This window comes from Alosa pseudoharengus, unplaced genomic scaffold, assembly GCF_046254945.1.
Source record: "Alosa pseudoharengus isolate Yale_2024_CS ecotype anadromous, Long Island Sound unplaced genomic scaffold, YU_APseudo_1.1 YU_APseudo_1.1_scf_4, whole genome shotgun sequence".
Lineage (NCBI taxonomy): Eukaryota > Metazoa > Chordata > Actinopteri > Clupeiformes > Clupeidae > Alosa > Alosa pseudoharengus.
In genome coordinates, this window is record NW_027468774.1 from 12,964,503 (window position 1) to 12,988,830 (window position 24,328).

Below are 24,328 nucleotides of genomic sequence, written 5' to 3' on the forward strand. Positions count from 1 at the left end.
AAAAGTTTCAGAATCAATTCAATTTGAAAAAATGTGTAGATGTCATGAGTTCTGCTGCAAGCTGTTAGTTTTCATTTCTATGTGGTGTTCGAACAAATGCTGTCAATGGCCCAAAGTCATATTTGTCCCGTACATGAACCAGGAATGTTTCAGTCTTGATGGCTGCTGAAGTGAAAGGAGAAGAGGGCCATATTTTCAGTGTCCATTTGGACGAACTGTCTGGCCATCACCTCATCCAGCTCTTCTGCCTCTATTAAGATCCGTGGCAGCCAATATTTGGAACGGTCTTCGTTTCATACATTCGCGAAAAGTAATGACTGGATAGTGCTCTGATAGCGCCAATAATATCAAAAGCGCTCGAGAGAAGTTCCGCACATGCGCAGAAGAAATGTGACTGTAAAAAATGTCCCCGCCCCGTAGGCTGCAGCCAGAGAATGTCTAATGGTTCCACATGAGGGCACTCACGAATAAGTGCAGAATGAATGGAGGTCTATAGAGTTGTACCCCTCAAATCCACTTTTCTCAGGATATAATTTTTTGCCCAGAAATTTGAATGTTGCATGCGAAAGAGGGGGCAGAGAAAATACACACCGCTGAGTATTATATTTTTTGAGTCACTTATTTGTTCTAAAAAGCCTTTCAAATGCGTCAATGACGATATTCATTAGCAGAAAGCTAGTGTGTTGTGGGCAACAATGACCCAACCTGTAAGAAATCAAAAGGACGTAAGTACTGTTCATTCAACTTTTGACCTATAATCCATATTGAGCTTGCAGAAACCACAATCAAATCTTCGATTTTTCAACGACAACCAGGTGAAAGAGACACATTTAGCCGTCTAGCTCCATAGACCCCCATTGTTTTTGCACTTAATCGTGATTCCCCTAGCGGAACTGTAACAGATTGCAGGTACAATGGAGTTAGGGAGTGATCCGGCTCTGCAGCCCTGTTCTTTGGAGAAGAGCTGTTATGGAAAAGAGGTTTCATGTTCCGTGATTGGTTGGCTGACAGACAGCCAATTGCCAAAGCTGTTCATTCATAGTGAGTAAGTGAGGCTGTAACTTATCACCTAACGGTTCTGGTATAAAATCATTGTACAAATATGGAAATTTCGGGGAGTTCGTTGAAGAAGCAAAAGTTGAATAACGTTCCTGAAAATTGGGTAGGTTTCCTAACATTAACGATGCCATGTCGATTATTTTATGTGGAACGTTAACGTTACCGGCCAGACAGACAGCCTGGTTTATTTGTGCTGGGTTGCTATAACATTCGCCTAATGTTATAACTTTAAAGTTAACGTTAACGTAAATCAGCCAATTTAGACCAGTAGGCTAGCTGCTAACCAAAGAGTGTAACGGTAGAGTTGTTGTGATATTAAGTTAGCATGGACGCTTTCCGAGTGACCGTCTTTGAGACCGATTAACTAGACGGCACTTGTTAGCTTGTTAGCCGACTAGTTCTACTTGCCAATGACATCGTTATAACGTTAGCTGACACCGTTAACATCACGCTATCAGAACTATAACGTTATGTTCAGTCAACATATCATTAGCTTTGTTCCTCTGTAGTATAAACGTTACATACATATTCATGTTCCAGGGGATGCAGAGAGCAACGAATGTTACATACCAAGCCCACCATGTAAGCAGAAATAAACGTGGGCAAGTGATAGGAACTCGTCGAGGATTTCGTGGATGCACTGTTTGGCTAACAGGTAAGGTTAATGTTAGAACGTAATAGCAAAGATTGTTAAGGCGGAGCAAGATATTTCTTTGGTAATAGTAATAATCTATAAGGCTCTGGTAATAACCAGCCCATAGAGCCCAAGCGGCAACATTTTTACAGTCTATGATAGAGCCCCATTGTGAACCCGGACATGTTGAGTACATCAAAGTTTTATTGCAGGAATATGGTTATGGTTATGGTTATGGATTTAGCAGACGCCTTTGTCCAAAGCGACATATAAATACAAAACAACATAATAATATTTAAAAATGAACAGGGAACAGATTAAAATCTAGGTCAAATATAGTAAGGAGAATAGTTGTAGTACACAATAATATCAATTCAATCAATAGCCTAATAAAAAAAGCAATGTAAAAAAGGGGAAAGGCAATAATAAAACAATAATGTCAATTCAATCAATAATATAAAAACAATAACATGCTAAGACTACATTAAGGAGAATATCAATAATAAACAATAATGTCAAATTAATTAACAGCCCAATTAAAATAAAACAACATTATATAAACCATAACACATAAGCGCTTAAACAACTAAGTATATGTTGAATAGGAATGTCTTTAGACCCCTCTTAAACGACCCAAAACTACCACAGGAACGGTGAGCACTGGGCAGTTCATTCCACCAACATGGAACCACTGAAGAAAAGAGTCTGGAATTAGACCCAGTTTTTATGACTGGTCGACACAACATACGCTCACCAGAAGACCGCAGTGGGCGGTTGGGGATGTAAGGCTTGATTATTGAATTAAAATAACTAGGAGCAGATCTAGTTAGTGTCCTATAGGCCAAAGTGAGAGATTTAAATTTAATTCTGGCTACTATAGGGAGCCAATGGAGAGTAACTAGGAGAGGAGTTACATGTGTCCTCTTTGGCTGATTGAAGACCAGGCGTGCTCCAGCATTTTGAATCAGCTGTAATGATCTTGTTACACAAGCGGGTAAGCCAGCTAACAGTGAATTACAATAGTCCAGCTTAGAGATGACCATGGTCTGAACAAGAAGTTGTGTGGAATCTTGTGTCAGATAAGGTCTGATCTTCCTAATGTTGTAAAGCATAAACCGGCATGATTTTGCAATAGAAGCTATATGCTCAGAGAAGTTAAGTCGGTCATCAATTACAACGCCCAAGTTTCGTGCCGATCTAGTTGGGGTCAGTGAAGTTGAGTCAAGCTGGATGTTAATCTGTTGGGGAATAGCTGTTTTAGCTGGAAACACCAAAAACTCTGTTTTTGAGAGATTAAGCTGAAGGTGCCGATCTTTCATCCAGGCTGAAATATCCTTAAGGCATGCAGAAATCCGGTGGGAAACACTAGAGTCATCAGGTGGGAAAGACAGGTAAAGTTGAGTGTCGTCTGCATAACAGTGATAGTCAAATCCATGGGAGCGAATGGTATCACCTAAGGAAGTGGTGTAAATAGAGAAAAGCAAGGGTCCTAATACTGATCCCTGAGGCACACCTGTGATGAGGGCATGAGACTTAGATACCTGTCCCTGCCAAGACACGTTGAAAGAACGCCCTTTAAGGTAAGATTCAAACCAGTCAAGAGCTTTTCCAGAAATTCCCAGTTCAGATAGTATAGATAGGAGAATGTCATGGTTAACAGTATCAAAGGCTGCAGATAAATCTAGTAGAATTAATACTGATGACTGAGCAGAGGACTTAGCTACTCTCAATGCTTCAGTCACAGACAGAAGAGCAGTTTCAGTAGAATGACCACTCTTGAAACCAGACTGCATAGGGTCTAGTAGATTATTCTGATGAAGAAAGTCACAAACTTGCTTGAAGACCACTTTCTCCAAAACCTTTGACAAGAAAGGAAGAAGGGAGACAGGTCTGTAGTTCTTCACCTCAGTTGGATTAAGTGTACTTTTCTTTAGCAGAGGTGTAACCCTAGCCTGTTTAAAAGAATAAGGAACTATTCCAGAACTGAGAGAAGCATTAAATACATGTGTGACTGCTGGTAGAACAGCGGGTGAGATAGACTGTAGAAGAGTGGACGGGACAGGATCTAATGGGCATGTTGTTGGACGACATCGCTGAAGCAATTGAGAGACTGCTTCCTCATCAAGAGGAGAGAAAGAGTCAAATGATGGGGTCATACTAACACAAGGCAAAGCCCTCCTTATAGGAGCATCAAACTGAGCACTTATTTTAGCAACTTTTTCAGTGAAAAATGTTGCAAAGTCATTTGCTGACAGTGAAGTAGTTGATGGTGGTGGTGGAGGATTGAGGAGAGATTTGAAAGTAGAAAAAAGTTGTCTACTGTCAGTGGCGCTCTCAATCTTGCTTTGATAGAATGCCTTTTTTGCAAGTGTAACAGTGGATGAAAAGGATGACAGCAAAGACTGGTAGTTACTAAGATCATTTCCATCTTTGGATTTACGCCATTTCCTCTCAGCAGCTCTAAGTTCCTTTCGTACTGAGACTATACTGTTCGTCAGCCATGGATGGCGAGGTTTAGAACGAGTAGGTCTTGAGGAAAGAGGACATGCTGCATTCAGACAAGATGCCAGTGTAGAGCAGAGAGTCTTTGTAGCGTCATTAACCTCAAGTGTCAAGAATGAGCTAGGAGTAGGTAAAGCAGATGTTACTAATGTTGCAAAATGGTCACTTGAGAGGCTTCTGAGATTACGCCGGAACGAAATTATCGGAGGAGGAGCTGCTGGGTTATCCAGGAGACGCACAGAGAATCTGATAAAGTGATGATCCGATACATGTAATGGATTAACCAAAACGTTGTCTGTATTACAGTTACGTACCAGAATTAAATCAAGATCTTTACCAGCCTTGTGAGTAGGAGGACTGTGGACACGTGTGATATTAAATGAGGAGAGTAAGGACAGGAAGTCAATTGCAGACGAGTTATCCAAATGAATATTAAAATCGCCAAGGATTAATAATGGGCATGCATCCATTGGAATAGCAGACAGTAGAATGTCCAACTCGTTCACAAAGTTCCCAAGTTGTCCTGGAGGGCGATAAATAACCACCAAGTATAATTTGTATGGTTCAGTTATCATGATGGCATGATATTCAAACGAGTTGTGGACCTGAGCAGGCAGCAACTGTGTAAACCTCCAATCATCAGAGACGAGAAAGCCTGTCCCGCCTCCTCTACCAGACGAACGACTGGTATGCGAAAAAGCATAACTGGTCGACAACGCTGCAGGCGTGGCAGTATTCTCCGGCCTAATCCACGTCTCTGTAAGCGCAAGCAATTGAAGAGATAACTGTGAGGCCAGAGCAGGAATGAAGTCCGCTTTATTCACTGCAGATTGGCAATTCCACAACCCTACAGAAAAAGTAGGACAAGCCTGCTGAACTGATTGTTGCCTTTCAACACCAGTACGCTTATTAACCTGACCGGATACAGGGATATGTTGAAGGCACATTATTAGAAGGATTGTCAGCTAACAAGACAAGGTGAGACAAGAGTGAAACTTATCTGAGAGGTGCCTTGCTTGTGTCCTTGCTCGGTGGACTCGTCGCAGGTAGACTCGATTCGTCTTCACACGAGTAAGTCTTCACACGAGGACGGCTGCACACGAGCGCTGACGCCTCCGCTGACGCTCCAGCACAATAACCACTTTAAATGCTAGTCCTAATTGATCACGCGGAAAACCACCCCCTCTAAAAACTCACGACACCAAGGCCAGTCTAAGCGCAATTAAACAGACAGCCGTAATGAAAACAATATCAACTACCACTACCCACTACGGCTAATAACTAGTTTACCAACTTGTAACTATGACAACTACATAAACAAATCCCTTAACAACACGAGACTCCCATACAATTAAAACTTACAGCAAGTGCGGACGCAGCTCCAGAAAAAAAACAGTTGAGTTCAGTAAAGCTAACGTTAACAATCTACTTAGTCCAGCTACACTTAAAAACACCACCCCCTCTAAAAACTCACGACACCAAGGCCAGTCTAAGCGCAATTAAACAGACAGCCGTAATGAAAACAATATCAACTACCACTACCCACTACGGCTAATAACTAGTTTACCAACTTGTAACTATGACAACTACATAAACAAATCCCTTAACAACACGAGACTCCCATACAATTAAAACTTACAGCAAGTGCGGACGCAGCTCCAGAAAAAAAACCAGTTGAGTTCAGTAAAGCTAACGTTAACAATCTACTTAGTCCAGCTACACTTAAAAACACCACCCCCTCTAAAAACTCACGACACCAAGGCCAGTCTAAGCGCAATTAAACAGACAGCCGTAATGAAAACAATATCAACTACCACTACCCACTACGGCTAATAACTAGTTTACCAACTTGTAACTATGACAACTACATAAACAAATCCCTTAACAACACGAGACTCCCATACAATTAAAACTTACAGCAAGTGCGGACGCAGCTCCAGAAAAAAAACCAGTTGAGTTCAGTAAAGCTAACGTTAACAATCTACTTAGTCCAGCTACACTTAAAAACACCACCCCCTCTAAAAACTCACGACACCAAGGCCAGTCTAAGCGCAATTAAACAGACAGCCGTAATGAAAACAATATCAACTACCACTATAATATGAAGTAGGCTATGGGCCCCCAGCATACAGAAACTGCCGGATGCTAATTTCCAGATGTTGAGCAATTTTGCATAAACAGCATAATTAGCAGAATCGTCCAGATTGACAATAGTGTAACGTTTGAAGGTTTCAGGACACCAAGCGTTGTTCAATGCAAACTTTAATGCAAGTACGAGGGCAGGGACACAGAACACAATACACAAGGGGCCGGTCAAGTACACACACACACTACACATACAGGGGAGGACACAGCCCCCCACACAAAAAGGATCACACACGAGGGAGAACTAAAAGGGAAACATGTTAAAATAAAGACGCTAACTTTAGACTTATAACTTAGGAGAAATACAGACATAAACCCCCAAATGTTCGCTCCCGTATTCCAGCATGCCCTGCGTGGGAGAACGCTAACAATGTCTTGTGCGCCGACGTTACATAGCTCCCCCAACAAGCCATTGCCGTCCTCGGCAATGACCACGAGGTAGCCACATGCTAACGTCGGCACGCGTCGCCCGCCAACTCACGTGGGGTGCACGCCGCAGGAGCTCACTCAACGGGGAGCCACGCTGCTAGCAATCCAGTGCGGGCGTGCTAGCAGCCACGTGGCCGTCCCCGCTCGTCACCAGCTCCCTCTCAGCAGCCGCCCTCAGGCTGCACTTTCCGCGGCTTGTCACCGCGGCACTCCTCCTCTCCTGGCAGGGCCCTAGGTGGCCTTTCCAACCGTTGATTCACCGACCAGCACAGACAGGCACCGACTCCGCAGCAGACAGGCACTGAGCTCTCCCGCTGCAGCTACCGTCTTCGGCGTCCCTCCTCGTGTTGCCTCCTCGCAGAGCCGTCCTGCTCTGCTCCCGGCCCATTCCACTCCCTCGCGGCCTCAGCGAAGGCACGACCCCCGAGATGGCCATGCTATCGAACTCCACACAACAAACTTCTTTTTTTTTTTTTAAAGGCGCCGGCCAACAGGCCAACTAGAACTGGCGCCTACACAGCACGGTGCCTCTCACACGCACCCAAAAGTCACCACTCACACAGCAAACACACTAGAGGGCCCCCACCCAAAAGTCCGCGCACTGCTCCCGGCTCCAGTAGGGCGCGAACCAGGCGCGGCCACCCAGGCTCCCGCTTCGCCTCGCCGCCTCCAATTCTCCGGCGACGAAAGGGCCCCGTCTCGGGCAGACCAATAGCCGGGCCGGAGGTAAGCCGCCAACTCACGCACGTGCTCCCCCGGCGGGGGCAGCCGCTCCGGGCCTTCCCCGACTGGCATAGTTGGTCGCACGGCTTCTGCACTTTCACCGCCTTCACTGCCGCTGAGTTCCTTCTCGAACTCCACCGTTGCCAGGCCCGACTCGAACTCGTCGTCCTCCTCCAGCAGCTCTAGCGGTCGGCACTCCTCCTCTTCTGTGCAGAGGTCCCCCGGCGATTCCTGCGCTGCGCGAAGCCAAGCTTTAATAATCGCGCCTCGTCTCCGGCGAGCTTAAGTGCGTGGCTTAGGGGCCCTTACAAGGGCTGGAGGGAGCTCGAATAGCCCCTGCCCCGGGGCTATTCGAACTCCCCCAGGTCGCCTGCCCCCAGGATAACTCCTGGGCAGGGGCAGCTCCGCCGCACGCTCCCACATCCGAGGCTTCCATTGCTTTCACTTCTGACACCACTGTAACGTTTGAAGGTTTCAGGACACCAAGCGTTGTTCAATGCAAGCTTTAATGCAAGTACGAGGGCAGGGACACAGACACAGAACACAATACACAAGGGGCAAGTCAAGTACACACACACACTACACATACAGGGGAGGACGCAGCCCCCCACACAAAAAGGATCACACACGAGGGAGAACTAAAAGGGAAACATGTTACAATAAAGACGCTAACTTTAGACTTATAACTTAGGAGAAATACAGACATAAACCCCCAAATGTTCGCTCCCGTATCCCAGCATGCCCTGCGTGGGAGAACGCTAACAATGTCTTGTGCGCCGACGTTACAATAGATTTTGCACTGTGTAACCAATTTCGACAACATTGGAGTGGTTTTAAAGGATGCTGAATTCAATTCAGGCACTTTCAGACTTCAAAAATGGTAATTCTATAACAGATTTGGTTGAATTTAGACACATTGTATCGTAATTTCGGACACAATTTTAGGTTATTTTCATGGTAAACACCAGAGTCCGACTGATATGGGATTTTGAAAGCCGATACCAATATCGATATAAAGCCGATAACCAATATAGTTAGTTTCCTAACTGCTGTACAACACTACGGTATCCCCTCATTGGCAACACTGCCAAATCCCTCTGTCCCATTCCCAGAGACAATACCTACTTACATTGAGACTGTATGTATTCTTCAAATCTTGTTGGAGCATTGATTTGGGAGTTAAAATGAATGATGAATGTAATGTAAATTATTTTAATTAATAAAATTACATTTTTTTCAAGTAATACTAGTTAACCTTTGTTCAAGTAACAGTTTTTTTTGTCAAAAGCTAACAGCAAAAACAACTAAACAAACATCATATGAGAGGCATGTTACAAGGAATTTCTAGAAAGTGTGAGAGAGTTTTACAATTTTATGCTATGCCAAATGTTGGAGCCCATAGAATTCCATTGCACATGTTTCTTTTGAATAATTTGAAATCTCTGAGAATGGGCAATTTTAAAATTATATTACAAGTGTTGGCCTCAGGGAAAATCTTGCCGGATTCTGAAGATAAAAACTATGGTTGGCTGGTGATGGAGAAGATGAGCCCGAACAGAACTCCAGGACTTTTTCCAATGATAAAGGGGCACTTTCTTCTTCTGAAATGAAAGTTGAGTTTGTTGTTGAAAACTGTTTTTTCCTGCATGAGATTTGGCTGGCACTTTTGTCCAAAGCTACTTAAAAATAAAACAATACAATAGTGAAATTAACAATTAACAGTTTTAAAAAGTTGTTAAGACTATATTAAGGAGAATAGCAATAATACACATTTTAAATGCAATCATTAGCCTAATGAAAATAAACATTGTAAATAAAAAATACTATAATATAATATACATTACTCACAAGAAACGCTTAATTTACTAAGTGACTGCTTAAAGGTTGTATCAGCGATAGCAGGGATACGTCACTTCTGTTGATGTTCAAACAAAACAGAGAGCTAGCTCGCTACTCCCTTCCCCTCCCTCACGTGCAATTAAAACTTTCCTAAACGCGCATCTCGTCGGTTATTGGTTGAAACACTTTATGTTGCCTTTGAGTGGTTGCCAACTCTTGTTGGTAGCAATTGTTTTTGTGTACAGATCTCGGAGCCTAGGCTGCCTACAAAGACACATATTTTGATGGCCTGCTTATGGGGCAGGCAGCTAGCAGATTGTTAGGGAAGATTAGATGAATGTGATCATTTATGTTTGGGCCTTTTTTTGGGCCTGAAATAGATGATACAACCTTAACAGATATGCCTTTACATCCCTCCTGAAAGACCCAAAACTATAACAGGAACGGAGAACACTGGGCAACTCATTCCAACAAGGAACCACTGAGGAAACAAGGAAGGCTTTAAAAAGGCAGATGGTTTATTACCTTCAACATCAATGAGCCAGTCTCTCCAGAAGCATATGATTTGATTTTCCAGTTCTCTAGAGTGGGTTCCTGTTGCTGAGAAGTTTACTTGAAAGAGTGATGACAAGTCAGTGGCCTTCAAGGGTACCGCATTCTCCACAAACAATCCATGGAAGAGATCCGGGTGAGCCCTTATCTCGTGGAGGAGTCCGAGGGTGTTGAAGCCCTCCACAAACACAAAGAGCACACAAATCAATGTTAACATTAGTTATTACAAGACTCTCTTAATAATGCTGTAGAATGCTCCATTCACTTGAATGAGCCCTCCCAACGTTCGGATGTCTGACAATTTTGTATAATAGACCGCTGCCAAGGAAATATGTTTTGTGCCTCTGAATTACGTCTTTCATAATACGTCCCTTCAGGACGAAGCAAGACCCATCCGCGTCAGAGTCCTGTTCGCCTGTGGGGACTTCATTTTTCGATAATGACTGGCGGACAATACAGTATCCCTTACTTATTTAATCATGGAGTGTCCTAAAATTTAAGGTGTAGAGAAATGCCAGAACAAATCTGTCTCACAAGTTTAAACTAATACTTACTGTTGCAATGCAGCATGTAATCTGGCCCCAACAAAGAATTCACCAGGGCATCCCTCTGTTTGAGAGTTGTGATGTTCCTACACGCTCCAACAAGAGCCAGGCTGTCCTCTGCCTTCTCAATTGCCGCTTTCGCGTCTTGGACTGTTTTCGCTTCTTTGATATAAAATAGGTATAAACAATTGTTGCACTGACAATCTGGAATAGACTATCAAAAATCCATGATATTCCAGAAATTCCATGACCTCTGGGAACCCTAATTAAAAAAAATAAGAAATAAAAAAACTCACCTTCAACAGTTTCTCCTTAAACGCATCATCACTTATGTTATCAATTGTTGCTTGGGGAGTAGGTTTGTCGCAAAGCTGGCATAATAGTCTCTCTGAGGAAAAAGCTTGGTTGCACACCTCCATGTACTATACACACAGAAGAGGCGACTCGAAGCTCAAACACGCGCGACAGCACTTTACCTCGGGAAAGCCACCTTGCCTCGCTGTGAAACAGTACAGCCTTTTGGTCAGCTACCATCTCTTCTCAAAGTGCGGAGAATAGACGCGCTTTTAAGGGCCGGGTTTTGATGAAATTCACCACTCTCACAACAACGTTCAAAATGTCATGTAGGTCGGGACTAACTAAGCTGCCTTGACACGAGCGCTTCCCTGTGAATAACACAGTGTGTCCATTGCGCATCGGGTGCTACCTGGGCCCAGGCTACAGATAAAAAAATAAATAAAAAAACTCCTGTTTTTCACGTCAGTTCGCGCCCCACCTGGCATGTCTCCGCGACCCACAGTTTGAGAAAAACTGTTGTAGCCTAATTGTGGAGGTTTCTTTATTTGGAATTTAAATCTGCATTTTCTGCATTTTTAAAATTGTGATTGTTTGTGCTAAGGCTGTATTGGTGTTGTGATAGGCTATGTTGTAAGACTGTGAAATAAATAAATATCAGAACAAGAGGCTTTTGCGCAATTGGTGAAGAATACAGAAAGATCAACGATAATGCGCCTTTAGGCTACTGTAGTGGAGTTCGTGAGATGGAAATTGTCAGGAAAGCGTTTAAAATGTCCATTTAAAAGGTACCCTAATCTAATGCACTGTTGTGCATTTTAAATCAGAACTAAGAAGGAATGTGAGGAGGCTGCTATTAACTGTAAAGATTGCATCTACAATCGAAACTATCAATAGCATAATGTCCGGTCTATGGATGTTTGCGTCGTTGTTGACAGTCTTTGAGATTTCAAATGACACATTTTAGTTTTTAATCGGCCAAGCTGAAGAGCTGGTATCTGGTATTGTTTGTGCAACTATACTACATGCAAAAATGCACAGATTGAGTTATGATAAAAAACATTACACCACTAGACTGTGGTAGTAAATGAACTAGATCCTAAAAGAAAGGTGCTAGCTTCCCTGGCTGAATGGTAGGCTATAAGCTATTAGCCTACACAACATAAATTGTGACTATGCTGGCGACCCAAATAAAATCTCCTGCGACCCACCTGTGGGTCGCGACCCAGTCTTTGGGAACCAATGCTCTAGTGCATGGATCTCAAACTCGCGGCCCGCAGAACGATATTTTGTGGCCCCCTGCCTGAAATCGAAGCTTGGTGTTAGTGCGACCCACACGTTTATTCTCACATGCATCCGGCGTTTTATATTTTTTTAACAGGAAAGCCATTCAAAGATGGCAAGTTCAACAAACAGTGCATGTTACAGGCTGCAGGTATAGTCTGCCCGGAAAAAAGGTCAGTTTAGCAACATCAGCATTTCAGCTAACACAGTGGCAGAGTGCATTTCTGACATGTCAAATAACATTTACGATCAACTGCGTGAGAAAGCTAAACATTTCCATTCATACTCGCTCTTGATGAGAGCACAGACCTCACTGACACTGCGCAGCTCGCAATATATGTCCGTGGTGTTGATAACAATTTCGAAGTGATGGAGGAGTTGCTCACAGTGATTCCAATGCATGGCCAGACCACTGGTCAAGAAATATTCCGCCAGCTATGTGATTCCATTGTGAATGCCGGCTTACTATGGAAGCGTTTAGCTGGAATAACAACCAATCAATGACAGGGAGGAAAAATGGACTGGTGGCACTTGTTCAAAGAAAACTGGAAGAGGAGGGTGTGGAAGAGGCCATTGCTCTGCACTGCATTATCCACCAGCAGTCCCTTTGCAGCAAATGCCTGAAGTTTGACAATGTGACCATATCAGATCCAGCTGTTTAAAGCACCGGCAGTTCCGTGCCTTTTTGGAGGAAATAGAGTTAGCATATGAGGATGTAGTATACTTCACCGAGGTACGTTGGCTTAGCATGGGGAAGGTCTTGAAGAGGTTTTTTGAGTTGAGAGCAGAAGTGAAAGCCTTCATGGAGAAGGATGGGATGACTGTTCCTGTACTAAGTGATCCCAAATGGCTAGTGGACTTAGGTTTTCTTGTTGACATCACACCAGAGCTGAATGTACTGAACAAGAAGTTACAAGGCCAAGGCCAGCTTGTCAGTGATGCATATGACAATGTCAGAGCATTCTCCACAAAACTTGTGTTATGGAAAGCCCAGCTTTCCCAGACAAACCTCTGCCATTTCCCAGCATGCAAGGCACTCATGGATTCAGGCACAACATTCAGTGGTGAGAAGTATGTCATTTATACACGATTTAAGACGATTTATACAGACAGTACCTTCAGGAAGTTTACCGTTCGCCACCATCTTGAATTTAGTCACGATAAGTCAAATCGTCTTGTAAATAAACTACCAGTGCTTTTTCAAAGTTCTCAATGTCTTGTTTTAAATGTCAGGGCCCTCGGAAGTCTACCAATGAAGTGTGGAGCTACTTTGAGCCTTGTAAATGGTGTAAAACAGTGATTTATTTGCATGGCTAGACCGATGCCCGAGGCACCCCCATTGAAAACCTGTTGGTAGCATCGGCTAACTAGCGCCAGATTTCGGAGTGCAGGGGACAAGTCGATGAGCTATGAGACAAAAGTTCACACTCGGTATCATGTTTTAACACACTTTAGGTCAATATCACACCGAACTTCTCCTTTAACAAAGTAATAACACCAAACAAACTATACAACAGTATACAAATATTTCAAAATATTTGTGTAATTTGTGCAATTTCAACAAAGACTATTACAAACTATAGAACAAGTGCAAAAGAAAGTGCAAAACAACAAAATGTGCAAATGTGATCAGTCACTACTTATGACAGAGCTGACAACTAGCATCGCTACAAGCCATCCTCCTTGGCTTTAAAAATAACATTTTAAGGGCCCTTTGGTAATTGCACTCTTTTACTATTGGACCATTAATGCTTATTTGCATGCAGGCTGTCAGACTGTTGCCGTGCAGCCTGTTCCGCAAGTCTGTCCTGATCTATACACCGAGAGTGAATGACGTTTAGATTATTTTATAGTTTTGTGTAATATGGATAGAATTTGAGCGTGGATCGCTTTTTAATTTAGAGACCGGAGCGGCCGCTCTGTTCCGCTCCGATACCGCTCACACCACGAGTCTGAGGCATGCCCAAACCCACCAGAATTCATGTCTTCCTAATAAAACCAAGATCGTTAAATTTCAATGATATTGGCCATAGTAGCTTAGCATAGAAGTTCATTGATGGGGATGGAGTTAGATAAATAATTTAGAAAGGGAACTGATAAGTCATACTAGTGTACTATTCTTTCAAAACAACTAGATACTAACAATGTAGAGCAAGAATAACCATGTGGTGACAGTTTCAGTGAGTAAAGATTCATTTTGGAATCTAAGAGGACACATTTCGCGGAAACATGAGTTCTACCAGAAAGACTCAGTAGACAGAATAGAATCAGTTAACAATTTAATTAGTAAAGGAACGGCTTGGATACAAGCATGATAAAGAGTTCTGAATAGGTAACAGTCTTTGGCATAGGCCCCGTCTCGGATCCGTCCAGTGATGAGCGGATCTCGTCTCCTGCCGATGGATGAAGGCAGGGGCGGGGAGCCTACCCCCCACGACGAGACGGGGACCAACTGGTGGCGGTGGCTGAAAGAAGATGATGTGGTAGGCAGACCATGCCCGATTGACATGGACTGCTGGCAGAGGTGGCTGGAGGGGAGGTGGAGGGGACGTCAAAGTCAGCGTACTGAGAAGCAGAAGCAGTGTTAGGTGGTACATATTTAAAGAGCCCACTGAATTCCTATAGGCTAGCGCTGATTGAATGAGTGAATGATCATATTGCAGGGCTTTCCCGAAAGTAGGCAGTAGCATATGGCAGTTTCTGTATACTGGGGACCCATACTTCACATTTCTGCAAGAAAACTTTGGTGTACTCAACATTTCCGGGTTAACCTAGTTGGCTACTAGACTATAAGGTAAGAATGGTTTTATGCTAACTTGTCAGTCTGTGTTTTTAGCATGATGTTCTTTCACATTCTGCCATTTAATGTTTAATGTCTAATTAACGTCCATCCCCAGGCCTTTCTGGCGCAGGAAAGACCACAGTCAGTATGGCTTTAGAAGAGCATCTGGTATGTCATGGCATCCCTTGCTATACACTGGACGGAGATAACATTAGACAAGGTCTGAATAAGAACTTGGGGTTCAGCCCTGAAGACCGAGAGGAGAACATAAGGCGCATAGCAGAAGTTGCGCGATTGTTCGCTGATGCTGGTCTGGTGTGTATCGCCAGCTTCATCTCACCCTACAGCAGAGTAAGTAATTGAGCATTTTGTCTAAATAGCTTAAATATAGGACATTACCGTGTTAGCAAAATTTTCTACAAACCAATGAAAATAAAATCTGTTTTAGAAAGCTAGCAGATCAAATGAAGAGTTTGGTTCCAAAACGCTATATCTCCATTTCTAAAAACGTGAATAAGTCGTGTTATTTACATGTAATTGTGTATTTCTGGTAATATCAATACAATTGCAGTTTTGCTGTTTTGATTGAGTAAATATAAATTAGATAGCAATGACCCAATTACAGTTGCACTGAAATTACCTGTTAAACAAAATGTAAAAAAAAAAAATATTTATGACAATTCATTGAAATGGAGGATATAGCGTTTTGGAACCAAACTCTTCAAATACGGTTATATACTTGATAGTAACAGATACACACATGTAGACATATACACACACAGAGCCCAGATTCAAAACCGAAATCGCGACACTCATATCCACAAACCTGTGTCGCGTTGTGAAAAGGCAGAACCGCAACACACCCTTTCTGAGCAACAGAATGAGTACCGGAATTTTCCTTTTATTTATTCCATTTATTTGCCAAAATACATTAATACAAATATTTCCACGCAGGACTGGTGTATATCTGGTTATTAGCTTTACTGCTTGCAAAGTAAAAGATTCTTGGAACACTACGTGGCTGCTCTGAAGTCATTGGTCGGTATATTGTACCATTCATTATATAGTAAGTCATGGAAAGTCAGGTTTTTTGTCCGGGAAAAGTCGTGAAATTTTCCATTTGACTTAGAGTGGGAACCCTGGTTAAAGTTAAATGTATATGAGATTTGATTTAAGAAAATCATATTTTGAAATGAAAAGTAGCCCACACAGCTGAACTTCCATGTATGATCAAAGGGACAGGGCAATTTTCAGGACCAGGCATTTAAAAAAATAAATAATAATAATAATTAATAGACTCAAGGACAGTCTATATTTATTGAATACATACAGTTATGTGATTATGGGCTCAAATGATTTAGGGGTCTGCAAAAGTAAGGGACAAGCATTTCCACCTTTTTTGTAGAATAACCCATATCAGGCTGAACGTTATGTATGAAAATAATGTAATGTGGGGGACTGATTGGACGACGCTGTTCAACTGATATGGAATGACCCTAATATAAGAAAGAAAAATGAAATAATCACATTATTAGGCTACACATAGTCATGACGGCACAAATTGATAGTTTATAGTGGGAAGTGTGGTAGAAACCCAATTAGATTGCCCTTTTCATGTTATCTTGAGGCCTGTTCCAAATAGTTGTTCTTGCATTACTTTCACAGGACCGGCTAAATGCCAGAAAGATCCATGAGGCAAATGGACTTCCTTTCTTCGAGGTCTTTGTCGATGCTCCACTGAATGTTTGTGAGCAAAGAGACGTAAAGGGCCTCTACAAAAAAGCCAGAGCTGGGGAAATCAAAGGTATCGGAAAAGCACCAACTACTGCCCCTTTCGTTTAGAAAATTCTAAAACAAAGATGTTTTTTTATACTTAACAATAACATTTGATAAATGAACCTTACATTTTTCAGTAGCCATAGGTGTGTAAATTTGAACGAAATCTGGTTTGGTTCTTAACAGGAGCATTTACTGCCTTCAAAATCCGATTTTGTTCACCGTGCTCAGAGTTTGGTGTTGGGCTGGTGGGTGCCCTATTTCCGCCCACTCACACGGCACATCAATGGTTAGACCAAGAATTTTCGTTTTTGAGATTGTGAGTGCCGCAACAAAATGTTCACTTGATCAATAGCCTAAATAATGGCTTATAGTAGCCTAATTACTTCTGCATTGTCAAGGCACAACACCTAAAGTCATCTTGAATTTGTATTGTTTTGAGTCAGCGACTAAGTTAAGTGCATCAAATCCTCGCAGACCCTCTCATTCCTCTGGACATCTACATTGCATTAGATAATCACTCGCAACACTTGTGATTCAGACAAGTCTGTTTAGCCCAAGGCAAATCGGTGCTAACAAGTGACGCATAACGCTAGTTGGCACATAACGCTAACATTATAGGGGATTTTAAAGTACACAAGCCGTATTAGTCACGTCACTTAGCATGAGGGCAGATGTTTAAAGGTACACTATGCAAGATTTTCACTTTAATATAACCTTTACAAAGCCAATTTGATGGTTAACTTGTAATAGGCGAATCGTTAACCTAGCATAGCTATACAGCATAGACATAGTGAATTGTGTGTTGGAAGTGTGATAATAGACCTCTGATGTTTGCCTACAAAAAGGCACAACACCGTTAACACAGTTAAAAGGCTACTGATATGTGTGGATGCAATTCATAATGTTTTCTATGTTGTTGGTTAAAATAAAAGTTTGTACTTGGGACAAGCACTTTTGAGTCTTGGAAAACACTTTACCATTTACATCGGGATTTTGCAAACATTCAGTGTCAGAGTCAATAAAATGAATAAAGCCCTGCACGAGTAGCCTAGTCAAATTTAACAAGCAGCTGTAACTAAGCTTGCTAAGCTCGATAACCAAACAGTATTCTAACGTTAGTTTAGAGATACGGCTTGATTGCATAAGACTAAACTATGTTGTAATAAGACCTTAGTAGAGTCAACTTGAATGCAGTAGTTTTTGACAAAAATTGCGCAGCATGGTCACGATGCTAAGCGGATTCATTAGCAATTTAGCCTGTCGTCCTCTATGCAATGCTTCTATGTGCAAACAACAATCCTTAAACAATTGTTAATGTTTTGTTAAATGCACATGCAGAGGAGGGCCAGCGGGTCCGTTACGAGAGAGAGCAGGGTGGGGCAAGGAAAGGCTGCATGCCAAAATTGCCAATAAAAGGATTTTATCTAATTTAAATAGTACAACATAGAACATTATTGTGTGGCGGGCAGTGTTGATCTTGTGGCGGTGCACCACAGATTAGTCAATGTATGGGAAACACTGATGTTGAATTTGAAAAGAACCGTTGGTATAACATATTTCTACACAAATTACCTTCATTTGATATTAAACATTGCTTTATCTTGTCTAAATTTGGAATGACGGTCATTGACAGCATCTGGCAACTACCTTGGAAAGTATAGTCTGTATATTGCTACTATGATAAGTTAATCATGTAACATTATTCAGCCTTTAAAAAAAACATTTTGGACACCATATTCATTTTATTGAATCTCTATATCACTCATATAGACCTTGAACAGGTATTACATTTCTGCAAACACTAACTTGACCTCTTATCTTCGTTATTACAAACACTAAACGGAACAAATGTTTTGTAGGAACCATACAGTCTATGGTAGGAACTGAAGTTCACATAGGTTCGTTTGCCGCTGAACCACGTCATAGCTCATTACCATAAAGTTGTTTCAACTTTCTGCTTGAAGCTCTGGTCACTCAAAACGCCCAATAATGGATCATGGAACCGTGGGCTGAAAAACAAAGCAAACTTTTCTACAGGAAATACTTGCTAATTTGGCATCATCAAACATAGAGGCATAAAATTATTGGTAGTGGTGTGAGCGTTCATTCAGTGTGTGTGCTCGAAATAAACTGAAACCACTCAAGTTGGACAGATCTCATTAGTTATAGAGAATTAAATATTGAAATATACAGTAAATCGATTATTAATAATAATAATGAATGAAATTCTAATGGGATAAAAGTAACCATTTGATGTTTTACCATAGCTTTCTCACTTTATCCACTTGCCTATATTCTTTCATTTTTAATAACTGCAGGTTTTACTGGGATCGACTCTGAGTATGAGAAGCCTGAAGCTCCAGAGCTGGTGCTGAAGACGGACTCCTGCAGTGTGAATGAATGCATCCAACAACTTTTGGACCTCTTGCAGGAAAAGGTAATATACCTTTTTTTGCTACTGGGCTCCTCCCGCAGTTGCAAGTATGTATTTTACACAACTCGCAACGTAAATACCACTCATTACTAGCACCCTTCCTCCTGCACACGGTGCATATGGATTTGTTAAACTGGCAAAGATCATTTCTGAAGAGCCATGTCGACTGACAAGATAATATCATACTATTTAATATGAATAGCTATTGCACAATTGCCGTTGGAATATACAGGTGATATATAAAAAAGCATAAGTGATTGAAGATGTGGATATATGTTTTGAACCAGTTTTTACCAGTCTGTTAATAGCAAATTTATTTGCAGCCATCTGTTGTGGAACAGTGTGAAAGCCAGTGAAAAAAGCTGGGTGCACAATGCACAGTTGGTGCATTTTTTATAGTGGTGATGGACTCATATGGTTTCACACGTTTCACACAAATGTCCCATATGGTGTCATTCTCTATAGGATATTGTGCCGATTGATGCTTCATACGAAGTGAAAGAGCTTTATGTACCTGAGAATAAACTGGATTTGGTCAAAGCAGATGCAAAGACTTTGCCAACACTGAGCATCGGAAAGGTAATGTTTTTGCACAAAAATAGCTTTCCACCATATTAAGGTGGTTGTAAGTATCCCCCCTCATGCAGACCTCATGCAAACACCAGAAATGGTTCTGATGAAACTAATGTGGAAACAGGAGACACATTTGACATATCAGTCGTTGTCACACTCATGTGTGTTAAGGTATCTATCTAAACATCTCCTTGGTAAAGACTTAATTATACTAATATTGAAATGAACCTTTACAATGCTTTTACTTTAATGTTTTCCTCCTCCAGGTTGACCTGCAATGGGTTCAGGTCCTGGCTGAGGGTTGGGCAACTCCACTCAATGGTTTCATGAGGGAGAGAGAGTATCTGCAGTGTCTTCATTTTGACTGCCTTCTGGATGGTAGAGTGAATAAAATGTGTATCTCTGAAAACGAACAAAACACACACTATATACGCAAAAGGCTCAAACAAAACAGACACTGTATCCGTACATGCCACAACGCACTGCAGTGTATTCAATCGAGAAAATAGCTTATGTGCTACCTGTGAAAATGAAAACATTTTATGTGGCATACTGTACGATGTTGGGAATAATCTGTTCTTTGTTCGGCTACTCCATAATAGTGAAAAATACAAGTTTGGAATAAAACCATTAGCCATGCCGGCTAGATATAAGAACAAGCAGCAATGGCTTAATTTTTTAGACATTCATCATGGCAGATCCAGCGAAAAGATCAGACAGACGGTTGTGAAATATGCACCCCAAAGCTGTAAGGGGGAACTCCATAGAGAAAAATGGCACAACAAAAGTGGTAAATCGGCGAAGAAATGTCTAGAGTCAAGTCAAGTCAGCTGGGTCATTCCACGTCAATTCAACCAGGGCCCACGCACTTAGGTCTCAAAAAATTCTGAAAAAATTACCAGGTGTACCTATTCGCCTTATTCACCCGGCGGCCACTTGCCATTATACCGAAGTCCAGCAGATGGTGGTGGTAATGCGCTCAGTTTGCAAACTGCTAAAAAAAACTCACTGAAGAAGAAGAACAGGCCAGTGAACCCTTCTTCTTTTTCGGTGAGCTTTTTTTTTTCCTCATTCTGGCCGCCGGGTAAATAAGGCGATTGTTACCCAGGAGACAGACTGTAAAATGACTTTTATGTAAGATCAATACTTTCCAAGATATAGCCAGTTTTACAGGGGGAGGGAGGTGTCGATTTTGTTTGGCCTCTTTTTTTTTGTCAAAGTTCACAAGCCCATAGCACAAGAACTAACCATGTAGGAGGCTCAAATTGTGCATGCTGGTACATAAATAGGAATAGTATGTAGCAAAATTGTCATGTTTAGTCCAGATGATCCGGCATGGTCATAGCTGTCTCTCAAAGTTGATCAAAATTTTATTGGAGTTTTTGGCTGGGCTCTGTTTAGGCCTTCAGAAGACATATTTGTACTCAACATAGGCTCTTAATTTATCTTCCTTATTGAGATAAGTAGAAACACTCACAAAACGCAATGAACAGAAAATAAATTCTTTCAGGGTCTGAACAGCAGACCTCACAAGTCTGAAAAATCATTTTGGATCTCATTTTAGACCACCCTAACACTTTGTGGGAATGTACTGTACAAAGATTTTTTAAATATTTTTTTCCTTTATTCTCCATGATCCCTTCTTTTTAAAAATATCAATTTGACTTGTCTGATGCAAATCTTTCTTTTTTATTTTCCACCCTGAACATGGGCAAAATGCATCATTGAAATCAATATGTTTTGTATAGAGTAACCACAGGTGCCACTGAAATCACTGAAATTGAAAATGATATCCCCACCCCTGCTCAGGTACTCTCAGGTGATCATGTCAGAGCAAAACAACACAAAATGCACCATTGAGATCAATATGTTTTGTATAGCATTGATGTAAAGAGTAAATAACCAAAGGCAACCTTTATTTATACCCCCAGTATACATAAGTTATTAGAATTGCTTACTATGGTTGAGTAAGAAAATGTCTCAGGCGAATGTTTCTATTAGTACTTTAGTAGTTTTAATTTAGTGATAAATTGCCTTGCCTATTTGTAATGAGAGTGAGGTTCGCCTCTTGTGTTGTTGTAAGGGAGGTTGTCATGGTTGGAGAGCATGATTGCGTCAAGTAGGGTAGCTCAGGGCACAAGAGTTCTGCACGAGTCTCCAAGCATAAAATCCGACCCGACCCGAAAATATCACCTAAATAACTGTAAATATTAAAATTAGAGGATATAAAGCTCATGGCTAAGAGTTTGTCGATGTAGTCTTATGATTTATTTTTGCAAAATGCTAAGCATGCATGTATTTAAGTTTCTTAAAGCTAAAGTGTGCTTATTGTTCAATGCATGATTTCATAACAGGCCAAATAGGAAATAAATGTTCAATGTTAAATATTGCCTGAATGTCTGTAAATATTAAATCAGATGATGTACAGTATAGTTAGATCAAGTTGGATAGTTGGATTATAGGATGTTGCAGAACTCACACAAGGAGTGTGTCTTAAAGGAGCCACACCACTTTTATGACAAGACACTACATGAATGTTGTTCTGTTGACCTTAAGTTTTGTTGCTGCTGTGCTTGAAGGACAGGCCAGTTATGAGTTCTGCCCAACATTGGTGGTATGTTTAGAGGTAAATTCAGCACATTTTAATTGTATCGCAATAATGGCGATAACCGTGATCATTTTGGTTACTATAATCATGATGTCAAATTTTCATACAGTATCTGTATGGGTTGGAATTAACATTACACCTGCCCATAGAACTGCTGTGTCTGCTAGCATTTGGATCATACGCACAGACAGACACTGCATCAAGATCAATCGTCTTATTAGAATCAGTTGCCAGAGACGGCAATGATAGGCTATGCACCCTCTAAGGTTAAAGTGACTCTGTAACAACTTTACTAATACAATTTATATGTTATATGTTACATTATAGTGTGACATTTGTATCAATAATAGTCAAGTACAGGTGACACCGCGGTGGTGGGAGGGGAGCCCCATCAAGGCTTGGGCCGGCACTGCACCAGCGGAGGTTGCGGCAGAGTTTGATGGTGGTGTGCGGGGTTGTATTGAGAATAATGGGGTCTAAGTAATCGAATGTCGAAAGTGGAGTGCACCGCAGCGCTTATTAGTTTCTGAAGCCAGACTTATCTGTGTTTGACAAGAAGTATGTGCACAATATTATTTCTCTGTGAACTCCTGTAACTAACACTAACATATTTATAATAATGTAATGTCTTTATAGGTGGGGTTATCAACTTGTCTGTGCCCGTGGTCCTGCCTGTCTGTACTGCAGACAAAGACCGTTTAAATGGCGTCACTGCCTTTGCACTGGTCTTTGAAGGCCACCGCGTGGCCATTCTTCGGAACCCTGAATTCTACGAACATCGCAAGGAGGAGCGCTGTGCCCGCCAGTGGGGCACCACTTGCAAAGACCACCCTTACATTAAGGTCAGAGTGAAGAGATACTAACATGTGCACCGGAAGAGAAGATGATAACTGTTGGCCAAAACTAAAGACATGTTGCATCCCACCTGCCTCCGCAATCTTCTATACACTGCAAAAACTGCTTATCTAATAAAATCTAACCAAGAGCTATTAATCTTACATCAAGATCAAAAATCTATTTTTCAGTGTAAAGAGACTTACCTAGCTCTTTCTCCTAAATTCATTTGACTTAATTTAATAAGAGTTTGACTTATTTTAAGGCGTCTCATCATGAAAACAAACAAATTTGTCTTTAAAACATTACATTGAGCATATTTGATTTGATATGATTCTTTAAAATAAGTCAAACTCTTATTAATTAAGTCAAAATAATATTACGAGAGAGCACTAGGTAAGTTTCTTTATATTAAGATTTTTTTGTTATCTTAATAGAAGATTAATAACACTTGGTTAGATTTATTTATTTGCAGTGTACTATATCTTTATGGTGACTTAACCCATTCGTGCTGGATGCTGCATGACGCAACATTGACCAAGGATTAAAGTTCTCCGTCGTAGGACGGATTTCCGTCAATTTGATTTTAGAAATGCCATATTTGAGATCGATGCAGATCTGATGAGAAAAAAATATGGGGGGGGGGGGGGGGTTATCACCTTTTCTTTTCCTTTTTTTAAGGCAACTACAAATATTAGGTCCGATGAATCAGTGACCGCTCAAGAAGATACGATATAAAAAATAAATAGAGATGGGCGGCTGTTGGAAACGGGGGAGAACTACAAACTACGTTTATCTATGGCTGACAGTTTTTGCGCTCAGAAAGTAGGCTACGCATGTTCTTTCATAGCGCAACACGACCTGTCCCTCACCATATCGCAACCTCTTGTCAACCTTATACAATCTGATGCTGAAGACAAAAGCGCCCTCTCCAGATTGTCATTATCAAATGCGCAGACCTCCTGCATGAGCACACACAGTATTGCTGCTCATTGGATATCTGAGTTGTCTGTAAAACTCAAAATTACCACGTTTTCATTAAATGCGGATGAGGCAACAAATGGAAATATGAACAATATCTCGAATGTTCTGAGTCATTACTTTGATGAGGAAATGGGAAGTCTTGCAAACTTGATTTTATAGATTTTACTTGGGGTTGAATTGCATATTAACAAGAAAAGAAAAAAATCTCCCCTTTAAACACTTTTGGCCTGAAGTAATTAAATAAGAGTGTAAGTTAAAGCCCTTCTACAATATTGCTGCAGTAGAAAAAAACGGCAATGGCTTGTCAGCAATGGTCAGGGATAGTACT

The 24,328-nt window shown here is 41.4% G+C and overlaps 1 protein-coding gene across 2 annotated transcripts in view; it reads left to right on the forward strand.

The window, feature by feature from the left end:
• The first annotated feature begins 940 nt into the window (after positions 1-940).
• Positions 941-24,328, forward strand: part of papss1 (3'-phosphoadenosine 5'-phosphosulfate synthase 1) — a 32,903-nt gene continuing 9,515 nt past the window's right edge. The window contains exons 1-8 of one of the 2 annotated variants that reach the window (XM_076264877.1): positions 941-1,045; positions 1,600-1,714; positions 14,904-15,139; positions 16,454-16,592; positions 18,886-19,004; positions 19,467-19,580; positions 19,841-19,952; positions 22,819-23,024. In XM_076264877.1, coding sequence (XP_076120992.1) covers positions 1,603-1,714; positions 14,904-15,139; positions 16,454-16,592; positions 18,886-19,004; positions 19,467-19,580; positions 19,841-19,952; positions 22,819-23,024 — 1,038 coding nt within the window. In that variant the 5' untranslated portion in view covers positions 941-1,045; positions 1,600-1,602. The other variant, XM_076264876.1, reaches the window with a different exon arrangement.